At 37.4% G+C, this 23,081-nt stretch overlaps 1 protein-coding gene across 17 annotated transcripts in view; it reads left to right on the top strand.

Moving 5' to 3' along the window:
* SLCO1A2 (solute carrier organic anion transporter family member 1A2) overlaps window positions 1-23,081 on the top strand; it is a 168,156-nt gene that overhangs the window by 121,149 nt on the left and 23,926 nt on the right. For 14 of the 17 annotated variants that reach the window (XM_050747622.1, XM_050747624.1, XM_050747620.1 and 11 more), the window contains 7 exons: window positions 655-796; window positions 4,926-5,058; window positions 12,877-12,983; window positions 15,314-15,460; window positions 18,645-18,743; window positions 19,356-19,577; window positions 22,209-22,373. In XM_050747622.1, the coding sequence (XP_050603579.1) occupies window positions 655-796; window positions 4,926-5,058; window positions 12,877-12,983; window positions 15,314-15,460; window positions 18,645-18,743; window positions 19,356-19,577; window positions 22,209-22,373 (1,015 nt within the window). Of the gene's footprint in view, window positions 1-82; window positions 152-654; window positions 797-4,925; window positions 5,059-12,876; window positions 12,984-15,313; window positions 15,461-18,644; window positions 18,744-19,355; window positions 19,578-22,208; window positions 22,374-23,081 lie in introns of those variants that run through there. The other 3 variants (XM_050747633.1, XM_050747629.1, XM_050747632.1) reach the window with 3 other exon arrangements.

Raw genomic sequence — 23,081 nt, 5'->3', positions numbered from 1 at the left:
TTGCTGAGCTCAAGGGTTGCAGAGCATCCTACTATGGGAAGAATGAGGACATAACTCAGGTTGTTTTGGATATTTCCTTCCTTGCTGAGAATGCAGAATGTTTCTGACCAAGAATTGCAAGCAAGAACAGGAAAGAGTGGGGTCGGCCAAGGTAATCTAGCTAGATAGTAGGTCAAATGGTCTCTCAGGATGAGAGACCCTGGGGCCCTCATTTTTTGGGGGCCCTACTGTTTTGCAGAGAGAACTTAAATGTATTTGAAATAGTGTCTTTGTATAATTCTGCATTCTTTCTTTTCATTACAGTATATGTATGGGTTCTTTTGTACTTTAGATATCATTGTAGTTCTGAAGACCTGGTTAAATCATCAGCTATATATTACTTAGAATGACTGTTTGTTTCTATGCATGTACCAGTATGCTTATACAATATTGAGGCTGCAACTGCCTACAAAATTAGTCTCACTTTGAGTTTTCAGAGATAAATCACAGTATGACAGACAAGGGGAACAGACTACATTTTACAGTTTCTTGCAAATTCAAAGGTTACTTAAGTTGGAGACAATCAGTCTTATGGTGGAAGGCATTTTGTCAACAGACGGCAAGTATACAATTTAAAAATAAATTTTTCTATGTTTTCTTATATTTTTTTCCTAGATGTTTCTGTTGGCAATAACATGTGCATTTGTATCCAAAACCCTATCTGGATCTTATATGAATTCCATGCTCACACAAATAGAGAGACAATTCAACATCCCAACATCTCTAGTTGGATTTATTAATGGAAGCTTTGAGATTGGTAATGAATTATTTTTGCATTTCTTCTTTTTGTATTTTGTCTTATCTATGGAGCATGTCTGAATTTTATTCTCCTTATTTGCTGTTTTAGGTCATTTAATCTGACTGAGTTGGATGTTTTCTAAAACTGACTGATTAGCTAAGCTCAGAATATACTTGGAAATAATTCATTTAAATATTACCTAGTATTAACACCTAAATATTGCCACATATCTCACGATTGTTCTTTTTAGTCTAATAGTTTTTAGTTATGTAGCACGAGTAGCAGAGTATTTATAGTATTTATATTTAAATCTATCATTTGATAACCCTAAGGGAAACTAAGGGCTCCATCTTTGTATTTAGAAGATACAAAGGTAGAAGACCGCCAGGCACGGTGATTCATGCCTGTAATCCCAGCACTTTGGGAGGCCGAGATGGGCGACCATGAGGTCAGGAGATCGAGACCATCCTGGCTAACATGATGAAGCCCCGTCTCTGCTAAAAACACCAAAAAATTAGCCAGACAAGGTGGCGGGCACCTGTGGTCCCAGCTGCTCGGGAGGCTGAGGCAGGAGAATGGTGTGAACCTGGGAGGCAGAGCTTACAGTGAACCGAGATTGCCATAGAACTCCAGTCTGGGTGACAGAGTGAGACTCCGTCTCAAACACAAACAAACAAACAACAACAACAAAAACAAAGGTGGAAGACCTAGAAGATGTAGAAGATATTGTTGGAGACCAAGGAAATTGCCTTACAAATGAAAATGCAAATATTTTTCTGCTATTTGGTCTGGGAGGTTAACAATTTTTTTTTTCCAAGTACAGAGAGAAGAAAAGATTGCTTTTATATCTCTCTGAATTTATTTCAGAGGCAGCCTGTAGGGAAGAATAAAGTCTACTCGTAGATTCTGATTTTTGTGGATGACTGGGAATATGTGACCACAGAGAGGGAGAATGAGGGAAAGAAGGATTTCTTCCATGAAAAAAGTTATATAGAAATATGAGTGTCACTCTTTTCTAGTTTTGTAATAGCTTCCACTTTCTTCAAGGTGATAATTGCCTTTAATATAAATATATTTAAAAAATCAGGATTGAGGAGAAGCAAAACTGAAATAAGTGATTCTTGATCTTATCTACTAGTGTTCAGCTCCCTTAGATCTTACCCTGTATCTCCTGTGTGCTGATCCCAGTGAGGGAGTTAGAACTAACTCCATGTATAGCCCACAAATTGACTCAGTTCATAATCTAACGGAAGGTAGAGATGCAGATAATGATAACATTAATTGAATGAAGTAAGTTTGGTAGCGTAAATATATACAAGGTCTTACAGGATCAGAAGAAACATAGACTCATTTAGGGAAGACAGACTCTCAGAGGTTGACTAAAAGTTTTCTAGGAGAAGAAACGAGGTTAAGCAAATGTGAAGAAAATTCCAGTAGAAGAAGCCTAAAAACGACGCAGCGTAATAGACTATGTAAGGAACAACATTTAGCTTGATAACATTGACTAGCCAAGATAAAATTGGAAAGGATTAGGATGTGAGCCTGGAGAAATGGGCGGGGGTGAGAAATGGGTTAATGAGAGCTTTGTGTGCCTGCTATGGCATTTACCTTTTAATCCTCTAGATGAGGGAGTGTCACTGAGGGTTGGAAGGGGTTATTAACCTTTCTGTGTCAAGGACTCTTTTAGCATTGTAACACCGTATGATCCTGGAATAATAATTTTAATTGCACAACAAAGAACTACATGGGTGCAAAGGAAGCTAGTTATATTGAAGTAGAATTATCAAAATATTAAAACAAATTTTTATATAGTAATATTTATACTTTTAATCAACCCATTAAATTAAAAAGTTACTAATTTTAAAGTAATTATTGTGTCAATATTTTAAATTGTTTGCAATGGCCATATTGTCATCTGAACATATCTGTAGCTTCTATTGCTGACCGTTGGTGACAATGTTCACATTGCAGTTATGTGAGTCTGAAGCACTGGGGAACTATCTGGGCTGGAGCTATTGATTAGCAAGTAAGTAGGCGTTTGCTAAAACTAGAGAGAGAATTTATGAGGTTATTTAGGGAGAGGATATAGGGTGATAATTACAATGGACAAAGAATAGATCCTGAGCTGCACAACATTTAAGACACAGGTAGAAGAAAAGGAGTCTATGACAATGTGAAGAGAAGGAATGGTCAGAGAAACAAGAGGGGGAACCAGGAGAAAATAGTATTATGAAAGACAAAGGAGTAGAAATTTGAAAAAAATAAAGCATTAGCAGTGTGAAAAGCATTAGAAGTATCCAGTTAGATAAGAATGAAGAACGATTCCCTGGGTTGCATAATATGGAGATAACTGATGGTCTTTGCCAGGGCACTAGCAAATTTAGAAGCTAGGGAGCAGTGAAGGTAGGAGCGATGTTAGGGGATTAGGGAGGGGGAAAAGTGGAATCTATGAATATGGATGAATGTTCTGGGAAGTTTGGAGAGAAACTGGAGAATATGTGTAGGCTAAAGTCTAGTTGAGAGAGAGGCTTAAAATATATATGAGAGATTTTAATTACTAGAGTAAGTGGCTGAAGAAAATGGCAGTGCCCTGGTGATGTGTTTAGTGTCAGATGGTAAGATGGGCACCCCAACCTCTCAAACTGAAGGAAGGTGGTAAGGCCTTCAGGTGGAAAACTCAAATGCCTTCATGTTCGATTGCCCCAAATTTCTTGATAACGTAGAAAATATTAACAATTTCTACCACTAGTGGGTGGTGATAGATAGCTTGAGGAGAATGATGAAGATTAGAAATAGTGTGAAATTTATAAATGCCAATAAACATATCACTTAGCTTACATTTCCCCAGTCAGTTTTACAGGCAGCATTCTCCATACCTTTGAAAAAAATTACTTACCTTTTCCCATGCTTTCTCGTTGCAATTATTTCCTGACAGAGCAAGGCAGTTTAAAACACGAACTCACTCTCACATGAAGAAGGAAAGTTCTTCCTTTCTTCTCCTTTCAAAAAAATAGATATGAATTTCAAACAGTGGCCTCTGGAGACACTCCCTTCAACACGGGTGGCTTTGGCGATAGATTTTAGAAACCTAGAGAGGTCAATGTGGCTGATATAGTTATTAGGGTGGGGCGCTCTCCATTTAAAATAATGTACAAATGGACGTATATTCTACATACAGGGCAGACTAGAGAAAAATATAGATGGAAAGAAAAGTTTTCAAACTATACACCACTTAGAAGATTATTAACTCCTTGAGGAAAAAAATTTTTGAAATTTTTATAATCTTGAGTCATTGCAGAGGCATTCTTTATATATAGTGGGAGCAAGGTAGATATTATTTACTGAATTAAAAAATGTATGGTTGGCAAAAAACTTACTCATATATTTGTTTATTTCAAATCTTTACTCCACACTCTTCAAGGATCTGTCCATCAGATGGGCCTTCCCCCATTACTTTCTTTATTCTAAAGCTTCATCCTAAGACATGGGGATACATTTTTCATGGCCATTTTTATTCCTCAAATCCAGACTCACTGAAGACCCGGTAGAAGGCGGGGGTGGGGGGGGTCTATAATTTTTACTTAACTACATTGTCTGATCTAGGGAAAGAAGTAGAAAAAAAAATAGATCCTTGTCTTGGTCATGTTGACCAAAATGAAGGTATTTTTAAATAATGAGTTACAAAACACTCAGCTATCTAAATTTGACTTCTGCTTCTCTTTCTGGGCATAGGAAAACATGATAATGTTCTATGGAGTAGGCACTGAGAGAGAGGCCAGAGGTCACATGCAGGCTGACACCTTCTTTTGCACCTCATTTCCCAAGTCTAGATAGTCACAAATAGAGCCTTTCAAATTTCCCATAACCATTCTTTAGTCCCTTTCACTGGCTTCTCTTCTTCTCCCCTCTATAAATGTTGGTGTTTCAGAGATATCTGTTTCTATATCTGCCTACATTGCAAAACAGAACCTTTCTTCGGGGCAGGGATTGTGTTATATTTGTTTATTATTTAATACAACCCTAGCACAAATCCCAGTATTTAAGATAGTTGTTATGCAGTAAACGCTAGAATGTAAATAATCAGGTGAGGCTGTTAATTAAGACTTTGTTCATACTTTTTAAAATGATTATTCTCAATTTTTCCTAGGAAATCTTTTGTTGATTATATTTGTGAGTTATTTTGGAACCAAACTGCATAGACCTATAATGATTGGCATTGGATGTGTGGTTATGGGCTTAGGCTGTTTCTTAAAATCACTACCTCATTTCCTCATGAACCAGTAAGTATTCCAGTCTGATAATTTTGGGTGGTCAAATTTCACTTGCAGGAAATGAAGCTCGCACTATCCTCTCAAGGAGCAATGCTTTCCAACAGCATAGAGCACTGTAATGGGAAGGGGAAGACGCACATTCTGTTCCATCTGTCTATTTGGTGCTTTTGGCTGCCTCACTTCCATTTACGTAGTCAATTTTGTCAATTTACACAATGGGGATTTGACACAATGGGGAGTTGAGTCTGGTGAAAAGATTCTCAGGACCGGCCGAAACTTGGGATTATTCCCTTCTCAGGACCATGTAAATACTTCTAATTATAATGAGGTTCTGCTTAATTGCAGGTCACCAAGGGACAGACCAGTCTGAAGATTGATTTTTCTTTTAATTTTTACAAAAGTAACTATGTACAAAGTCATAAAAATAGAAACTATACAAAAAGGCTGATATTGACAAAAAGTTCTCCCTTGTCACTTATTACTGCTTTCCAGAGGCAAGCACTTACAACTTTTAGCTCTTTCTTCTATTTGCTTCCAATTTCTTTCTTTTTTTTTCTGTTTTTCTGTTTTTATTATTTATTTAGTTTTTTGAGACGGAGTCTCTCTCGCTCTGTCACCCAGGCTGGAGAGCAGTGGCGCGATCTCGGGTCACGGCAAACTCTGCCTCCAGGGTTCAAGCAATTCTCCTGCCTCAAGCCTCCCAAGTAGCTGGGACTACACGTACGCGCCACCATGCCTGGCTAATTTTTTGTATTTTTAGTAGAGATGGGGGTTTCACTGTGTTAGCCAGGAAGGTCTCCATCTCCTAACCTCCTGATCTGCTTGCCTTGGCCTCTGTTTTTATTTTTGTTGAGATAGTCTCACTCACTCTGTCGCCCAGGCTGGAGTGCAGTGGTGCCATCTCCCGGCTCACTGCAACCTCTGCCTCCCGGGTTCAAGTGATTTTCCTGCCTCAGCCTCCTGAGTAGCTGGGATTATAGGTGTGTGCCACTACACTCAGTTAATTTTTGTATTTATAGTAAAGATGGGGTTTCCCCAAATTGGGCAGGCTGGTCTGGAACTCCTGGGTTCAAGCAGTCCGCCCACCTCAGCCTCCCAAAATGAGGGATTACAGGCGTGAGCCACCTGGCCCAGCCTTGCCTCCTTATTTCTAAGTAAATGTTATTCTATTAGTTTTGAATCCTGGCATACCCTGCTTTATTGCATTTCACTTTATTGCACTTTGCAGATATTGCATTTTTCACAAATTGAAGGTTTATGGCAACCCTATGTTGAGGATTAGAATCATTTTTCCAATAGCATGTGCTCACTTTGTGTCTGGGTCACATTTGATAATTCTTGCAATATTTCAAACTTTTGCATTATTATTGTATCTGTTATGGTGATCTGTGATTAGTGATCATTGATATTACTAATGTAATTGTTTTGATGTGCCACTAACTTATGCCCATTTAAGATGGTGATTTATTTATTTATGTATTTTTTTTTTAGAGCTATGGTGTCGCCCAAGGTAGGGTGTAGTAATGTGATCTCACTCACTATAGCTTCGACCTCCACAGGCTCAGGTGATCCTCTCACCTCAGCCTCTCGAGTGGCTGAAACTATAGGCACGTGCCACCATGCCTGGCTAATTTTTGTATTTTCTTTTTTTTTTTTTGGTAGAGACAGGATTTTGCCATATTGCCCTGGCTGGTCCTGAACTCCCGGGTTCAAGCAATCTGCCTGCCTCAGACTCTCAAAATGTTGGGATTACAGGCGTGAGCCACTGTGCCAGTCTTAGGATGGTGAACGTTATCAATAAAATGTTGCGTGTGTTCTGACTGCTCCACTGACCAGCCATTGCCCCATTTTTTGCCCTCTCCTTGGGCCCGCTTATTCTCCTAGATACAAAAATATTGAAATTAGGCCAATTATTACAATAACTCTATTGTGGCCTCCAGGTGTTCAAGTGAAAGGAAGAGTTGCACATCTCTCACTTTAAATCAAAAGCTAGAAATGATTAAGCTCAGCGAGGAGGGCAAGTTGAAAGCCAAGAGAGGCCCAAAGCAAAGCCACTTGCACCAACTAGTTAACCAAGCTGTGAAAACAAAGAAAAAGTGCTATTTCAAGGAAGACACACATGATTAGAAAGTGAAACAGTCTTATTGCTGAGGTGGAGAAAGTCTGAATAGTCTGAACAGAAGATTAAGCCAGCCACAACATTCCCTTAATCCAAAAGAGCAAGGCTCTCTCTTCTATTCTGCGAAAGTTGAGAGATTAGGAAGCTGCAGAAGAAAATTTTTAAGCTAACAGAGGTGGGTTCATGAGGTTTAAGGAAAGATCTTAGCTGTCTTCCTAACATAAAAGTACAAGGTGAAGCAGCAAGTGCTGATGGAGAAGCTACAGCAAGTTATCCAGAAGATCTAGCTAAGTTAATTGATGAACGTGGCTACACTAAATAACAGATTTGCAATGTGGATGAAACAGCCTCCTTCTTCCTTCTCCTCCTCCTCCTCCTCCTCCTCCTCCTCCTCTCCTTCTCCTTCTCCTTCTCCCTCTCCCTCTCCCTCTCCTTCTCCTTCTCCTTCTCCTCCTTCTTCTTCTTCTTCGTCTCATGCTGTTGCTCAGGCTGGAATGCAGTGGCATGATCTCAGCTCACTGAAACCTTTGCCTCCTGGGTTCAAGCGATTCTCCTGCCTCAGCCTCCCAAGTAGCTGGGATTACAGGTGCCTACCACCACACCTGGCTAATTTTTGTATTTTTTGTAGTGACGGGATTTCACCACGTTGGCCATGCTGGTCCCAAACTCCTGACTTCAGGTGATCTGCCTGCCTTGGCCTCACAAAATGGAAACAGCCTTCTTTTGAAAGAAGATGCCACCTCGGACTTTCAGACATAGGGAGGAGAAGTCTTTTCAAAATATTACTGCTAATTGACATTCTAGGAGCTCTGATGGAGATGTACATGGAGATGAATGTTGTCTTCATGCCTGCTAACACAACATCCATTCTGTGGCCCATGAATCAGGAGTAATTTGGACTTTCAAGTCTTACTATTTAATACACACAGTTTGTAAGGATATTGCTGTTATAAATAGTGATTCTTCTGATGGATCTAAGTAACATAAATTGAAAACCTTCTCGAAAGAATTCACTGTTCCACATTCCAATAGGAACAGGAGAGGAGGGCAAAATCTCAACATTAACAGGAATTTTGAAAAGTTGACTCAAAGCCTCTTGGATAACCCTGTGGGGTTCAAGATTTTAGTGAAGGAAGTCACAAGACTTTAGTGGAGAAAGTCAATGCAGATGTGGTGGAAAGGGCAAGAGAACTAGAATTTAAAATGGAATCTGAAGATGTGACTTAATTGCTTCAATCTCATAATAAAACTTGAATAAATGAAGATTTTTTGTTTATGACCAACCAAATAATGTGGTTTCCTGTGATGGAATCTACTACTGATCAAGATGCTGCGAACACTGTTGAAATGACAGCTAATGTTTTAGAAGATTACACAAAGTTAGGTGATAAAGCTTGTAAGGATTGGTAGGTAGGGCTTGTGAGAGGATTGACTCCAGTTTTGGAAGAAGTTCTACTGTGGGTAAAATGCTATCAAACAGCATTATGTGTTGCTGGGCGCAGTGGCTCAGGCCTGTAATCCCAGCACTTTGGGAGGCCAAGGTGGGAGGACCACGAGGTCAGGAGATCAGGACATCCTGGCTAACACGGTCAAACCCCATCTCTACTAAAAATACAAAAAAATTAGCCGGGCGTGGTGGCGGGCGCCTGTAGTCCCAGCTACTGGGGAGGCTGAGGCACGAGAATGGTGTGAACCTGGGGTGAACCCAGGAGGCAGAGCTTGTAGTGAGCCGAGATTGCACCACTGCACTCCAGCCTGGGCGACAGAGCGAGACTCCGTCTCAAAAACACACAAACAAACAACAACAACAAAACAGCATCGTGTGCTACAGAAAAAACTTTTGTGAAAGGGTCAATTGACACAGGAAACTTCATCGTTGTCTTACTTTAAGAAATTTCCACAGCCCCCAAAACCTGCAATAGCCACTACCCTGATCAGCCAGCAGCCATCAACATGGAGGCTAAAGCCTCTACCAGCAAAATGATTATGACTTTCTGAAGGCTCAGATGATTGTTAGCATCTTTTAGCAATAAAGCATTTTAAATTAATGTGTGTACATTGTGTTTCAGACATAATGCTGTTGCACACTTTTTTTTTTTTTTTTTTTTTGAGACGGAGTCTTGCTCTGTCACCCAGGCTGGAGTGCAGTGGCCGGATCTCAGCTCACTGCAAGCTCCGCCTCCCGGGTTCACGCCATTCTCCTGCCTCAGCCTCCCGAGTAGCTGGGACTACAAGCGCCTGCCACCTCGCCCGGCTAAGTTTTTGTATTTTTAGTAGAGACGGGGTTTCACTGTGTTAGCCAGGATGGTCTCGATCTCCTGACCTCGTGATCCGCCCGTCTCGGCCTCCCAAAGTGCTGGGATTACAGGATTGAGCCACCGTGCCCGGCCTTGTTGCACACTTAATAGGCTACAATATAGTGCAAACATAACTTTTATATGCATTAGAAAATTAAAAAATTCATGTGGTATTCACTTTATTGTGGCAATCTGGAACCAAACGTGCAATGTCTCTGAGGTATGCCCATACATTAGTGTTACACAATATGTATTGAATTCCTACCATAAAATCATTTTTACTATTTACATTTGTATAATTATGTAAATCTTTTTTACCATTGAACCATGCGCTTGTCATTCTTTACTTATATGACTTTTTATTTGCTCTAGATTTAATAATTACTTCATTTTATCATATGGTTAGCTTTCTTTGTATTGTTCACTGATTCATCACCAAATTCTCCACTGGTAGGGCAAATGTCTCCTCAATATTCTTATCTCATATCATAGAGTTTGATTTTTGTCTTGGAGATTCCTCACATATCACTTTCAATTCTCCATCTGCAATCTGAACTTGGAATTCTCTAGACCTGCTGCATTGCTGTTTCTGTGGAATTTTCCCTCATCATTATCCTTGAGACTTTGCTTTTTTGCTGTTTCATACATTGTTATTCATTTTCTGGATGTCCTGTCTCCTGCTTTCCTCTTTCCTCTTCACTTGTTTTTGTGAAGACAATAATCTAATAGCTTTCCAAGGAAGTGTACAAGGGAAGTATAAAATGTAAGACTTTCTACATCTGAAAATATTCCTATTTTACTCCCACATTTGATTGTTACTTTGGCTAGGATAAAATTCTAGATTGGAAATATTTTCCCTAGGGATTTTGAAGACATTTTCCCAATGTTTTCCAGCTCCAACACTTGTAATCAACACTTGACACAGGAAGCCTGTAATCAAGTGTTACTACTCAGAATCCTATGCCATTCTAATCTCTGTGATCAGCTTTCTTTCAGTGGAAACTATTGGAATTTTCTTTTAAGCTCGAAGTCCAAAATTCATGATAATTGTGTTGGTATAAATCTGTCTCCTCCATTGTGTCAGGAGCCTTCAATCTGGGCATTTGGAAAAGTTACTTTTGTTATTTCTTTGATAATATCTCCCCTTTACATTCTCTCATAACATTGTTTTCTTTTTCTAGATCTTCTATTACTTGAATATTGGACATCCTGTATTAACCTTATGTTTTCTCATCTTTTATCCCTAATTTTTTGTCGTCTTGTCTTGTTAGTTTCTGGGAGATTTAACTTTATTTTCCATGCCTTTGAATGACTTTCTAGCTTATGCTACCACATTTCTAATTTTCAAGGGCTCTTGTTCTTTGAATGTCCCTTTTGAAGGAACATCTTATTGTTCTTTCAAGAATGCATTATCTCTTCCCATCTAAATTTTGTTCATTTTTCTTCTTGTTCTCTGGCACCTCCAAGTGTACCGTTTTTTCTTATTTGTTTGTAGCTGTCTTTACTGTTACAGACTTCTTTCATATATCTGGTGGTCCTTTGTTATCTATTCACACTTAAGAGGGAGAAATAACAACAAGAAGCCAGCTGGAAGTTCTATATACCTGTGTAGGACTTGGCTAAAGGAGGACTTCTTTGTAGAGTCATTGAGCAGGGACTGGCTGTTTTGCAGATGGCTCAGAATTGGACATAACCTGTTATCCTAGACAGGGATTCTTCAGTCTGTTGCTTGGGAGGTAGAAGCTTAGCTACCAGCCAAATGCAAGTGGGAATCTCACTGTTTAATATGTAGATATGTAGTTTTTTAAACTTAATACCCCCAATTTTTTTGTATTGCCTTTCTATGCTCAACGTGCCTCTCCAGACTCTGGAGTCAATGAACATTTTCAGTTGGAATGGCAGGGAATGTCTCTGGAAGTTTAACGTTTCTTAAACACATTTTAAACCAAAGTGTTTGCACTCCTCTGTGTTTTGGACCATACTCACTTTTGCATTTAAGTATCTTGCCTGAATGTTCCTGGGCTTTGCAGCATTGCTTTCTTGCAGGCACTTACAGTTGCACTTCTCATATCTTCTATTTCAGTGACCACTCAGTTACCTGCTTTTCCATTTTCAAAATCATGTTGAACTCTCTTTTATTGTAAAATTCTCTACTTTTTTTTCCTTGTGGAATTATGCCTTTTTCTATTCTGTTTGAAAATCTGTTTACTGTCATTTTGCTGATGCTTTGGGAATGAATAGACTTTGAGTTACTGGATTTTTAGTGGATAAATTAACAAAATATATTTTCTCTTTTAAAGTATTTTTGAAGGGATCAGAGTTTCTAAGCAGAGTCTTTCCTTTTCTTTTATTTCTTAGCCTATCCAAAACAATGTTAAGTAACATTCAGCTACTATTTACATTTCTTTCTACCACCTGCCAAAGGTGTTATTTCCTTGCGGTTGTCATGTCTCATAGGATTAAAGCCTGTGTCTATAGTTCACAGTCAAACTCTTTGGGCATCACTGAACAATTGTTGTAAAGGGAAGGTATTCTGAGACTTCTTATTATATCCTATAGCACAGAAATTAAGACTATCAGTGGCATCCAAGCATAACACTCTAGCTTTTGTGCAACTCAGAAGGGCAAGTTTTCTTCTGGCTACCTTATCTGATAGAAACACAGAAGGCAATCCAGCATTATTTCTAACAGAGACTTCATTGAATATACTTTTTTTTTTTCCATTCTTGCAGCACGTAATTTACTTTCCGAGGAAAAGCAGGTGGATCTTGTGGTAATTTGCTTAAATTAAATGGTCATAGTTTATTAATCCATTTGTTCTTATGAGAAGAGAAAAAGTCATTACATTATGTGTCATGGTGATTGAGATTCTCTTAAGGCCTCTCATTATGATGGACAAATATTTTGTTTTTCTTAGAGGTTTATGAAACGCATGGAGGAATTATTGTAGGATTTCTCAGAAACTGGAGGTTTTGCTTCTTCTGAGCAAACTTTAGAGAATGCCAAGTTGAAGACTTGTTTTGTTGTGTTATTCCTTCCAAAGCATTTATCTTCTTAATTATACATTATTAAATCTCACATTTTTAAAAGTTTGTGTTCCTTATCTCATAATAATTATTTCCAGGAAATGATAACCTAAAAATCAAAGAAGGTTTATATTTGATAATCTAAAGGTAGATAATCACAGGCAGATTATTGAAAGCTAAGTATAAAAAGATTGTACATTTATAGAAAGTGGCAAGTTTTTTGATAATATTAACTTGTGATAACTTGGATGCCAACGATGAAAAGACATTTTTGCTGGATTTGAATGTTGTGTTGTATGGGAAGCAGAAGGTAACAATCTGTACATTGCCCACATTGTCCTCGTTACTTCCTTAAAATAAACATATTTTCCCTGTGTTTATGCAGATATGAATATGAATCTACAGTTTCAGTTTCAGGCAACTTGTCCTCAAACAGTTTCTTGTGTATGGAAAATGGAACCCAGATTTTAAGACCAACGCAGGATCCATCAGGTTGTCTACCTCATTGTATTGATTTTTGTTCAGCGAACTTATAACTGAACACTTTCTGCTGAGGGGCCTGAATGAGATATTGCTTGAGTTAGATAATTAAACAAAGATATATTCTCTCTCCAGGAACTTCCAAAGGAGTTACAATGGGTAATAAGAATAGCTAATAATAAAGAATGTTATTTTTCTTATATTTGAATGTATTTATTAAGAGTTCCTTGTTGATTTATTAACATGGTTATTTAACAATCAGTCAGAGGGCCGGGTTCATTTACTCCCAAAGTAACCCAGCACTTTGGGAGACTGAGATGGATGGATCACCTGAGGTCAGAAGTTCGAGACCAGTCTGGCCAACATGGTGAAACCTCACTCTATTAAAAAATACAAAAATTAGCCGGGCATGGCAGGGGGCACCTGTAATCTCAGCTACTCAGGAGGCTGAGGCAGGAGAATCGCTTGAACCCAGGAGGCGGAGGATGCAGTGATCCAAGATTGCACCATTGCACTCCAGCCTGGGCAACAGAGTGAGACTTTCCTCCAAAAAAAAAAAAGAGTCAAAGACATCTTTCCAAGGATCACTGTCAAGTTCATTCCACAGAGGAAAATGTCTTAAAAGAACAGATTTATGCTGATGATTTGGTGTATATGATTATGTAAAATAGGAACTACAGACAGAAACAAAGTTCAAGAGATTTGTGTTCTATAACTGATCTTTAATAGCAGGGAAAACAGGCAAGTACACTATAGTTCTGAATTACTCTATTTCCTTTCTATCGACTTAGGAACTTGTCTTTCTGCTCTTTTTTTTTTTCTCTCTACTGGAGATAGTGCTTTAAAATTCTACACAATAGTAGTACTTCTTTAAGCTGCCGATAGCTCTAGGCACCAATGTATTGACTTCTGCCCCTTCTGTCCCTTCTGCTATGAGACTTGTATAATCTTCTGGTTATACTTGGTCTGGAGATGACTCTGATGACTCAACATTTTTATGGGGACATTTTTATTCTGGATGCATGTTCATGGAAGTTGCGGTAGTCCACAAGGGTGGGAATTTCATGACCATCATTGAATCAGGAAACCAAAACAGTTTCAAAAAATTGAAAAAAATCTGTCTCAGAAGAAGCCAAAGAACTCCCGTGGGGGAAACAAAGGAAAACAGTGATATTAACAGTGGTCTGTGTTCTCTTCCTGAGCTGGCTATTGCCAAAGACTGACCCAGGTGCTAGTCGGCTTCATTGTGGATATAGCAAAACCTTCCCATTCTGGCACATCTCCAGGAAGGTGGATTGATGCTTTCAATTTTGCCCTAGAATAGGCCTAGAGTTTGCCTGTGATCTGTAGACACAAATCACTTTGCGCATCGCACAAAAAATCTGAATATCCAGAAATAGAGACTATTATTTTCTGACTGGAAATAACAGAGAGATAGCGCTCACAAGAAATTCCTGGACCCAGCTGTGGTCAGGACCTCACAGTCTCACCTGGCCAATTTACAGGAGGTGAAGAGTGCGTTGACCTTCACTTCCCTGAAAACGGGATTCCGCAGAGCTTCCTCCCAGCTTATCAGCTATTTCAGCCTAGAACATAGATGGCAAAGAGATTGACATAATTCTTCAGAGATCTCCCTATCTTTCTCACTTTCTATTCCCTTTGGTCTAGTCTTGGTTACTGTACTAAGTAGCTGTGTCTCCACGGATTGGGGTGGATTTCTGTATTGAAAGTTATTTGGTTGTTACAGTATACAACATGCTCTGTAGAGAACTTATGATGAACACCCAGTTAAATATTTTTAGTTTCTATGAAATAATTAGAGCTGTAGAGAATTCACGCTTTAGCGAACTTTTGTTTAAATCTTATAAATATAGTACCAATTCTAGAGAAAGATACTTTTGTGTTTTTGTCTCCCCAAAGTTGGATAGGAATGGGGAAGCACTTGTAGCAGCTGAATGAGTTCGGGAGTTGCTAAGAAACTGAATCTCTGTAGAGAATTTAAAAACCTTGATTTTTAATGTTTACCAATTTCTGTGGTGTAACACTGCTATGAAACTACCAATGAGGTGTCACTGAGCACCTCGGGAGGTGTGTATATTCATCTCTCCCAACTCAGTAGGAACTGGCTCCAGCATATCACTTATACTTGCCCATACTCAAGTCTGCTGTCAGAAAATGCACTAGGGGTGCCCCAAGAAGTCATTGCTGGAATAGTAATATAAATCATTGACAAGGGGCCATCGTCATATAACTGTGAAATGCCTACAGAAAACATAGAATTAATATTACTGACACTTTATTGTCAATGTGCTAATGTCATGTCTTTTTTTTTTTTAATGCAGAGTGTACAAAGGAAGTTAAATCATTAATGTGGGTGTACGTCCTGGTAGGCAATATTGTACGTGGAATGGGCGAAACTCCCATCCTGCCTTTGGGTATTTCCTATATAGAAGATTTTGCCAAATCTGAAAATTCTCCTTTATATATTGGTAAGTTTTGAAAATCTACCTTAGCTTCTTTTCAGGGCAATAAGTTCCTTGAGGTTAGAAATGAGTTATACTTTTGTAGTCTTAGTGATTTCCACAATGATGAGTGGAGTGTCTTGGCACAGTTGGCCTTTCATAAAAGTTTATTGAATGGAGATGAGATATGCTAAATGACGATGAGCTACTTTGTTAATAAATCTACTTTCTACTATTGGAAATACCACAAATGTAGTGCTCCTGGAGGTGACCCTTTCATTTGCTTTGCACCACACCATATCCAATGTGTTAAGAGACTTACCAATGTTTTCTCTAAAATGTTCCATGCATTCAAAACCTTTCTCACTATTTTCACTACCTCTGTTTTTGTTGAGGTTCTCATTACTTTGTCTGTAGGTTCTTTTTATTAATTATTTTCTCTTCAGTATTTTCTTTTCTCAGTTTTTAAGAAACATTCCTGCAATATATTTTTTCTCAAGCATTATTTTAATCATGTCTTCTCTACTATATTTATGACACATATAAGCTCCTCATTTATTAAATCTGATCTCTCCACTTATTACTCATGGCTCTGCATGACATTCACTTACTTAGTTTTCTATATAGTTTCTCTTCATCATGATCTCTCCATATAGTCAGGCTTCTTGATATTTTTCACAAATACGTCTTCATCTTTTTGTTTATGTTTCTTGAAATTATCATTTTAAAATCCATGTAGGTCACCTGGCACAATAGCCAACTTAAGACCCACTTTCTTGTGCTGCCTTCCAATCTCTGAAATATTCTTAATTTATTATGCATGACTTGCTTATATGTTTTGTTATTCTATCAATAGTTGGTCATAAACTCATAACGTTTAGTATAGGGACATTTTGCCATTAATGTATGTAGGCATATCTTTTAAAAACTAGAAAAGTCAAAGAGGGTGAGAGAAGATGGAAATAATTTATACATAATCAAGATGGATTAAAATATTGAGGAATCATTAACCCAAGTGACTTTTGACACATTTTGGCAGCAACTCACTAATTTTGCAATAATCTTTTCCAGTGATTTTCTATTCAGTCCTTTTAACTTCCTTCACACACTTATATTAAAAGAATGCAAATACTCTCCTACAATAAATTAACAAACAACTTGTTATGATGTCTCTATCTTTATTCAACAAATACTAGGGTGTATTATACATAAACATAGCTGTGATGATCTCTAATACATATTAAAATGAGGATGATATGGTCCATATAAGGTTAGTAAATAAAGAACTACATAATTATTAGTACCATATATATAGTGTGTGTATATATATGTATATACATATATAGTGTGTGTTCATGTGTGTATCCATAACCAAATAACTATAAATCAAATAGCTCTACACCAAGAAAACAGTTCCATGTATGGCTCTGGAGTTTAGAAGAGAACACAAAAGCTAGGTTAAAAGTTGGAGAATCGACCGGGTGTGGTGGCTCATGCCTGTAATCCCAGCACTTTGGGAGGCCGAGAAGGACAAATCACCTGAGGTCAGGAGTTCAAGACCCACCTGATCAATATGATGAAACCCCGTCTCTACTAAAAATACAAAAATTAGCCGAGTGTGGTTGCATGTGCCTATAATCCCAGCTACTCAGGAGGCTAAGGCGGGCAGATCATCTGAAGTCAGGAGTTTGAGACCAGCCTGCCAATATGATAAAACCCCATCTCTACTAAAAATACAAAAATTAGCCAGGTGTGGTGGGTGCCTGTAATCCCAGCTACTCGGGAAACTGAGACAGGAGAATCACTTGAACCCGGGAGGTGGAGGTTGCAGTGAGCTGAGAGCGTGCCACTGCACTCCAGCCTGAGCAACAAGAGCGAAACTCTGTCTCAAAAAAAAAAAAAAATGTTCAAGAATTATCTATAGAGAGGTAATAAATGAAATCAAGAGGGAGAAATGAGGTTGCTGTGGAAGACCGTATATATACTGAGAGATATTAGGATAAAATACTGGGAAAGGTTTCTACTTAGTAAATAGAATAGGAGAAAGGAAAATCAAAGAAGGAATAGTCATAAGAACACAATGAAACAATACGTGTCTAGTTTAATGAAAGTCTTAGGAAGAAATGTGAAAATAATCTAGAAATTATTGGCCAACAATGTCAAATAACCTAGAAAGCTAGGAAGATGAAGACCAAAAGAGGGCACTAAATTAGTGACAAAGAGATCACTGGGGCTATCTGAGAGTATTTGGGGGAGAACGTAAAAGGATTTGAGTAAAGTGAGTGAGAGGTGAGGAAGTAGAGGCAGAGAGTATAGTGAAAGGAGAAAAAGCAGGGTGGATTTGAGATTTTGTAGAATCATTGGCTATGGGGAAATTGAACACGCACAAGAGAGGGAGTGTTTGGTAGAGCAAAACCTTAGAGAAGATAGAAGGGGTTGGAACCAAGAAGTTAGGTGTGTATAGGGTGGGTTCTCTATAGAACCGTGGAGAAGGCAGAGATAATAGGCAAAGCCAAATTTTGAAGTGAACAGGAAGAAAGTTGAAGAAGCTCGTGTCTGGATTTTCAGAGATCAGGGAAGGTTCAGCATAGGTTCTGAATTGTAGACAAGTGATGAGACAGCTGATGATGGTATTTTAATAGATAAGAATTCAAATGAAGACGGATAGGACTGATGGAATAAAAATGTGGAAGAAAAGGAAGGAGAACATGATAAAATCAAAGAGTTGTGTATCATATAATAATAATGAGGACATAGCCAGAAGGAAGTTTCAAGTTGTAGATCTGAGAGTGAAACTTTGTTGAGGAATGTGCCATGAGAGATCCATTATAAGATGGTATTGCTTCAGAATTCCTCCCAAAACATGCCTGGGGGATGAATTAACAGGACCTTGGTTATATCATGACCTAGTCGATGGCATGATCCCAGCTGGGACTGCCTGTGTTGCTACAGCAAATCTCTACTTGTGACCCAACATGAAAGAGAATTTGGAGGCCAGGGAAAGTGGCTTTAAATTAGGAGGCTTCTTTTTCAACATTTGCAGAAACAACTGTCACTTATATGTACATCAAGCTTAACTTTCATATAAATTGTACATCTAGTCAAAAGTATCCAAGGCAAAAACATTCAATCTTCAGGCTTTTCATGGACCTAGAACTCTTTATGTGGGCATATAACTGTACTATAACCTTATACTTTTATTTATTCTTAGGGCTTATAGAAACAGGAGCTATTATTGGTCCTTTGATTGGACTTTTGTTGGCATCATTCTGTGCAAATGTTTATGTTGACACTGGATCTGTGAACACAGGTAATTCAATAAAATCTATTTGTACAGTATCTAGAGTATACAAAGCATCTCAGGTATATTATCACATGTAATCATGGCCTTACTTGACCTTCAATTTGTTAAATGATATCCACTTTAAAAGTGAGAAACTCTAGTGGAGGAATTTAAATAACTTTTCAAATATTCCAAACCAGAAAACAGTAGAGCAAAATAAAATGCTAATCTGACACAGAATCACATGCTCTTTCTACTGCACTTCAACTGTATTTCTTGGTTTTACAAAATTTAGGCATGTAGGTTTGAATTTATTTCAATTAAGCAATCATTTATTGATGATGAGATAGAACTTGTAGCTGTTTAATTAATACCTGCTTTTAAATCCCTTACATGATAGACAGATAACCAGCCTAATTTATTACTAGACAATATTATAACGCCACATATTATTAGAAAAATTTTATCAGTGTCTGAATTGTAAGCCAATTTTATACTTGGTTAGGACCTGATAATTCTAATTTTAAGAATTTTCTATACAGAAAATACTGACTTAAGTATTAATACATACAGAAAATGTATTAATCTATACAGAAAATACTGACTTAAGCTAATAAAAGTGTGTATATTTTTTTACAGATGATCTGACCATAACTCCCACTGACACTCGTTGGGTTGGTGCATGGTGGTTTGGCTTTCTGATTTGTGCAGGAGTTAATGTGCTCACTGCCATTCCTTTTTTCTTTTTGCCCAAAACACTTCCAAAGGAAGGACTGGAGAATAATGCTGACATCATTAAAAATGAAAATGAAGACAAACAAAGAGAAGAGGACAAGAAAGAAAAATATGGAATCACTAAAGGCAAATATACATATTTTAAATACTATGAAATTGACCTTTTATTTCATGTAGATATGTCTGTATTTTAGTCTAACACTATGATATGCTATCCTGTGTTGAGACAATTTGTCATCAACTGTCACCAGTCAGTAATACCTAACTAGTCCTTTTCTTCCTATGGTGCTACTTGAAAAGAAATAATATAATTTGGAAGCTGAATTATTTCAGATTAGCATTCATGTAAACTTTTATGTCAGTCTTGGCACTCTCTCTCTCTCAGATATCTATATCTATATCTATATCTATATCTATCTATATCTGTGTTCTCTGTAAAATGGGTTTTTTGAGCAAATGAGACTATATGTATATACTCTCATATATATAGATATATATATAGTCTCATTTGCTCAAAAAACCCATTTTTCAGAGAACATAGGTTGAATTGAAACAAAATGAACAAGCAAATTTAAACTAAGAACAAAAGTAGGAAAGTGTATACTCTAATCTTAATAGGTAGTATAGTTTTGTAACCAATGTGTTAGTTTAATTATGAGCTTCCTGGAAGTTAAAGCAGAAAGGAAAAAAAACTAAAAAACATGATCAGTGACCCACCTCTCTATACTTGGTAGAGGGAAGAATAATTATAAATAATTTATAAAAAGAAATATAAATAATTTATAAAAAGAAATTATAAAAAAAGAAAAGAATTATTTATAAAAATTTATAAAAAGAAGCAGTTCTCCAAGGAAGAAATTGTAGAAAAAAATAAAAAATGATCATATGATGTATGATACAGGTAATATTGAGCCACATAGTGGTTTTCCAGCAAATGAAAGGGTAAATTTCATGTAACATTTTTTTTTTTGGTACAGAACCTCAATAAAAGCTCAAAGCATAATTTACAGAAGGGTTTTCTGTGGGAAATTAAACTAAAAAAGCCTCAGTATTTAGTACTCAAGAGCACTGATGCTCAAACTTGGCTGCACATTGGAATCACCTAGGAAATTTTAAAACTGATTGATGCCTGGAAGTTCTGTAGTATTCCCAAAAGGTCTGATTTAGTTAGTGTGGATGTGTGGCCTGGGTATTGGAACTTAAAAATGTTTATTTGATGGATGGGGAGGGGCTCAGTTTTCTGTCAAATGGGGATAAATTATTGTGGTGGGAAGGTAAAAGACATTCTAGCACACATTATTATTAATACTGATACTAGTGTTAGTACTTTTATTGTTGCCGTTGCTGTTTCTATCATCACCCATAAGTTACAATGTCAATTTGCAAGGAAATTTTTTTAACAATTATAAATTCTCTTAAATCACAATTGAGCATAATTTAATACATCTTGGGTCATTAGGAGCCAACTCAGAATCTTGCAAATTCTCAGAATCATTCTGATGATATTAAAAACTCTTCTTAAAGGATTGTTATGGACTGATAGACCTCTTGTGGTCTGCAAGATCAGTTCCATTTTCAAAATCAGGAAAGAGCTTAGCTTGTTGCAAGACATAGAAAACAAACTTGTGCTTCTGAAACTCATCTATTAGGACAGGGATGTCAACAAACATGGGTGACTTAAAAACCTTCAGAGTCGGACGGTAACTCTCTCTCCTGTCAGGTACCCTATTCACAAATATAAATTTTATAATTATAACTCATTTGTTTGCATTAATCTGTGTGTCTTCCTCTTCTAAATTATTTATTTATTGAAATTTTGTTCCAGAATGAATTGTGAGCAGTTTATTAAGCAAACCAGGATTGTGCAAAATAAGAAAGTCAAGACAGAGAACATGTGGACAGGAAAAGTGAAAGGAAATTAAAAGTGAGAACTTGATCCTGAATGGCAGCAGTGTGACCAAGAACATTTACTAGAGGCAGGCCACACATTACTAGAGGCAGGTCACACATTACTAGAGGCAGGCCACACATTTGGCTCTGTGCTTTTTCTAACAGGAATAATTTTTGATTAAATCATTTACATAGTCCTTAGAATGTACCAAATGAATCAGCATCGCTGAGGGTGGGACCTGGATGTTGGTATTTTAAAAAATATCTCCAGGTAGATCTTGTTGAGAACCATTGGCAGAACCACTGAAACTGTTGTTCTGAGGAAGCAAAAAAAAAAAAAAATTCTGGATACTTGAGAACATTCATATCTTATTAATTCCCACATATATCTTTATTTCAAATGTTCAAGGAGTGATAAAATAAATATTTATGTGAAATCTTCTTTATCAACTTGATTTTTCTGCAGACATTACAGAACAGAACAAGCATCTTTCATTCTAATGAGCTGTAGAAAATATAATATGTTAATAGAAGAACAAAAGATTAGAAATAAAATGCTGTGGACGTAGACAATATTTTGGTCACTTTGTTGTTTTGCTTATTGATCTTTAAGACTCAATAGTGACTTATTGAGGGCAAATCTATTGTGTTCTGATCCCTACCCAGTCAGCTACATCACTGACTTCCGGAAGCCACCAAACATTTCTATGACTTCAGCTTTTAAGAGGAAAAAGGAATTAACAAACACATACACATTACAAAATAGTAAAAAGCATAATTTGTTGAGGAGGTGGATGTTTCAGGAAAAGCCAGTCATAAAATGCAAAGCCAAGTTCATTTGACACAGTTGTCATTCTTTCATTTCAGATTTTCTACCATTCATGAAAAGTCTTTCCTGCAATCCAATTTATATGCTTTTCATACTTATAAGTGTGATACAGTTCAACGCATTCGTTAACATGATCTCCTTCATGCCTAAATACATAGAACAGCAATATGGAAAATCATCTTCAGATGCAATCTTTCTAATAGGTATGTTTGTTTTTCTCTGCATTACTAGCACACTTTTTTCCCCCATGAAATGGTGAACAGTGTGATGGCAGGTGTAGCAAACTCCTAAGTTGAAGTCTTTTAGCATATTTTTTGTCTCTGGTGGATTTCTTCCTTCTATTCTCAAAAAAAAAAAAAAAAAAAAAAAGAAAGAAAGAAAAGAAAAAATCAAGAAAGGGTAGGGAAGGGAAGAGGTCAGAAATATCTTGATTTTCTCTCCGAAGTCAGAATGTGAATTCATAATATTAATGCAAATCTTTGGGAGTGCAAAAATTACGTATTTTCAGATAGGATTCTGCATTTTACTACCAAATTTTACTCTCTTGGTTCCAGTTCAAGGATTCTGTGGTCCTCCTAATTTAATTTTTCGGTCCCCCTAGTGGTTTTAGGTGTCTGCAGCCACACACATTCGGCCTTTCCTGCAACCACACTAACCTCAGTGGTTTTAGCCTAACTTGGGTTTTTCCTGGGATCTTTCCACTGTTTTGAAAAGTCAATATCCCAAGCTACTTGTATCCACACTACCTAAAGTGCTTGTGAAAGCTTCAAATACCTGGGGTTCCCCCTAAGACACACTGAATCAGACTCTAGGGCGTGGGGCTCTGGAATGGATTTTTAACAAGTTCTCTCCATAATATGATTCAGGGAGCCAGATGTTCACATTGTATGGATGGAACCTAGGGCTATCTT

The sequence above is a fragment of the Macaca thibetana genome, chromosome 11 (genome assembly GCF_024542745.1).
Source record: "Macaca thibetana thibetana isolate TM-01 chromosome 11, ASM2454274v1, whole genome shotgun sequence".
In the NCBI taxonomy this organism is placed as follows: domain Eukaryota; kingdom Metazoa; phylum Chordata; class Mammalia; order Primates; family Cercopithecidae; genus Macaca; species Macaca thibetana.
This window is presented reverse-complemented; position numbering and strand designations above follow the sequence as displayed.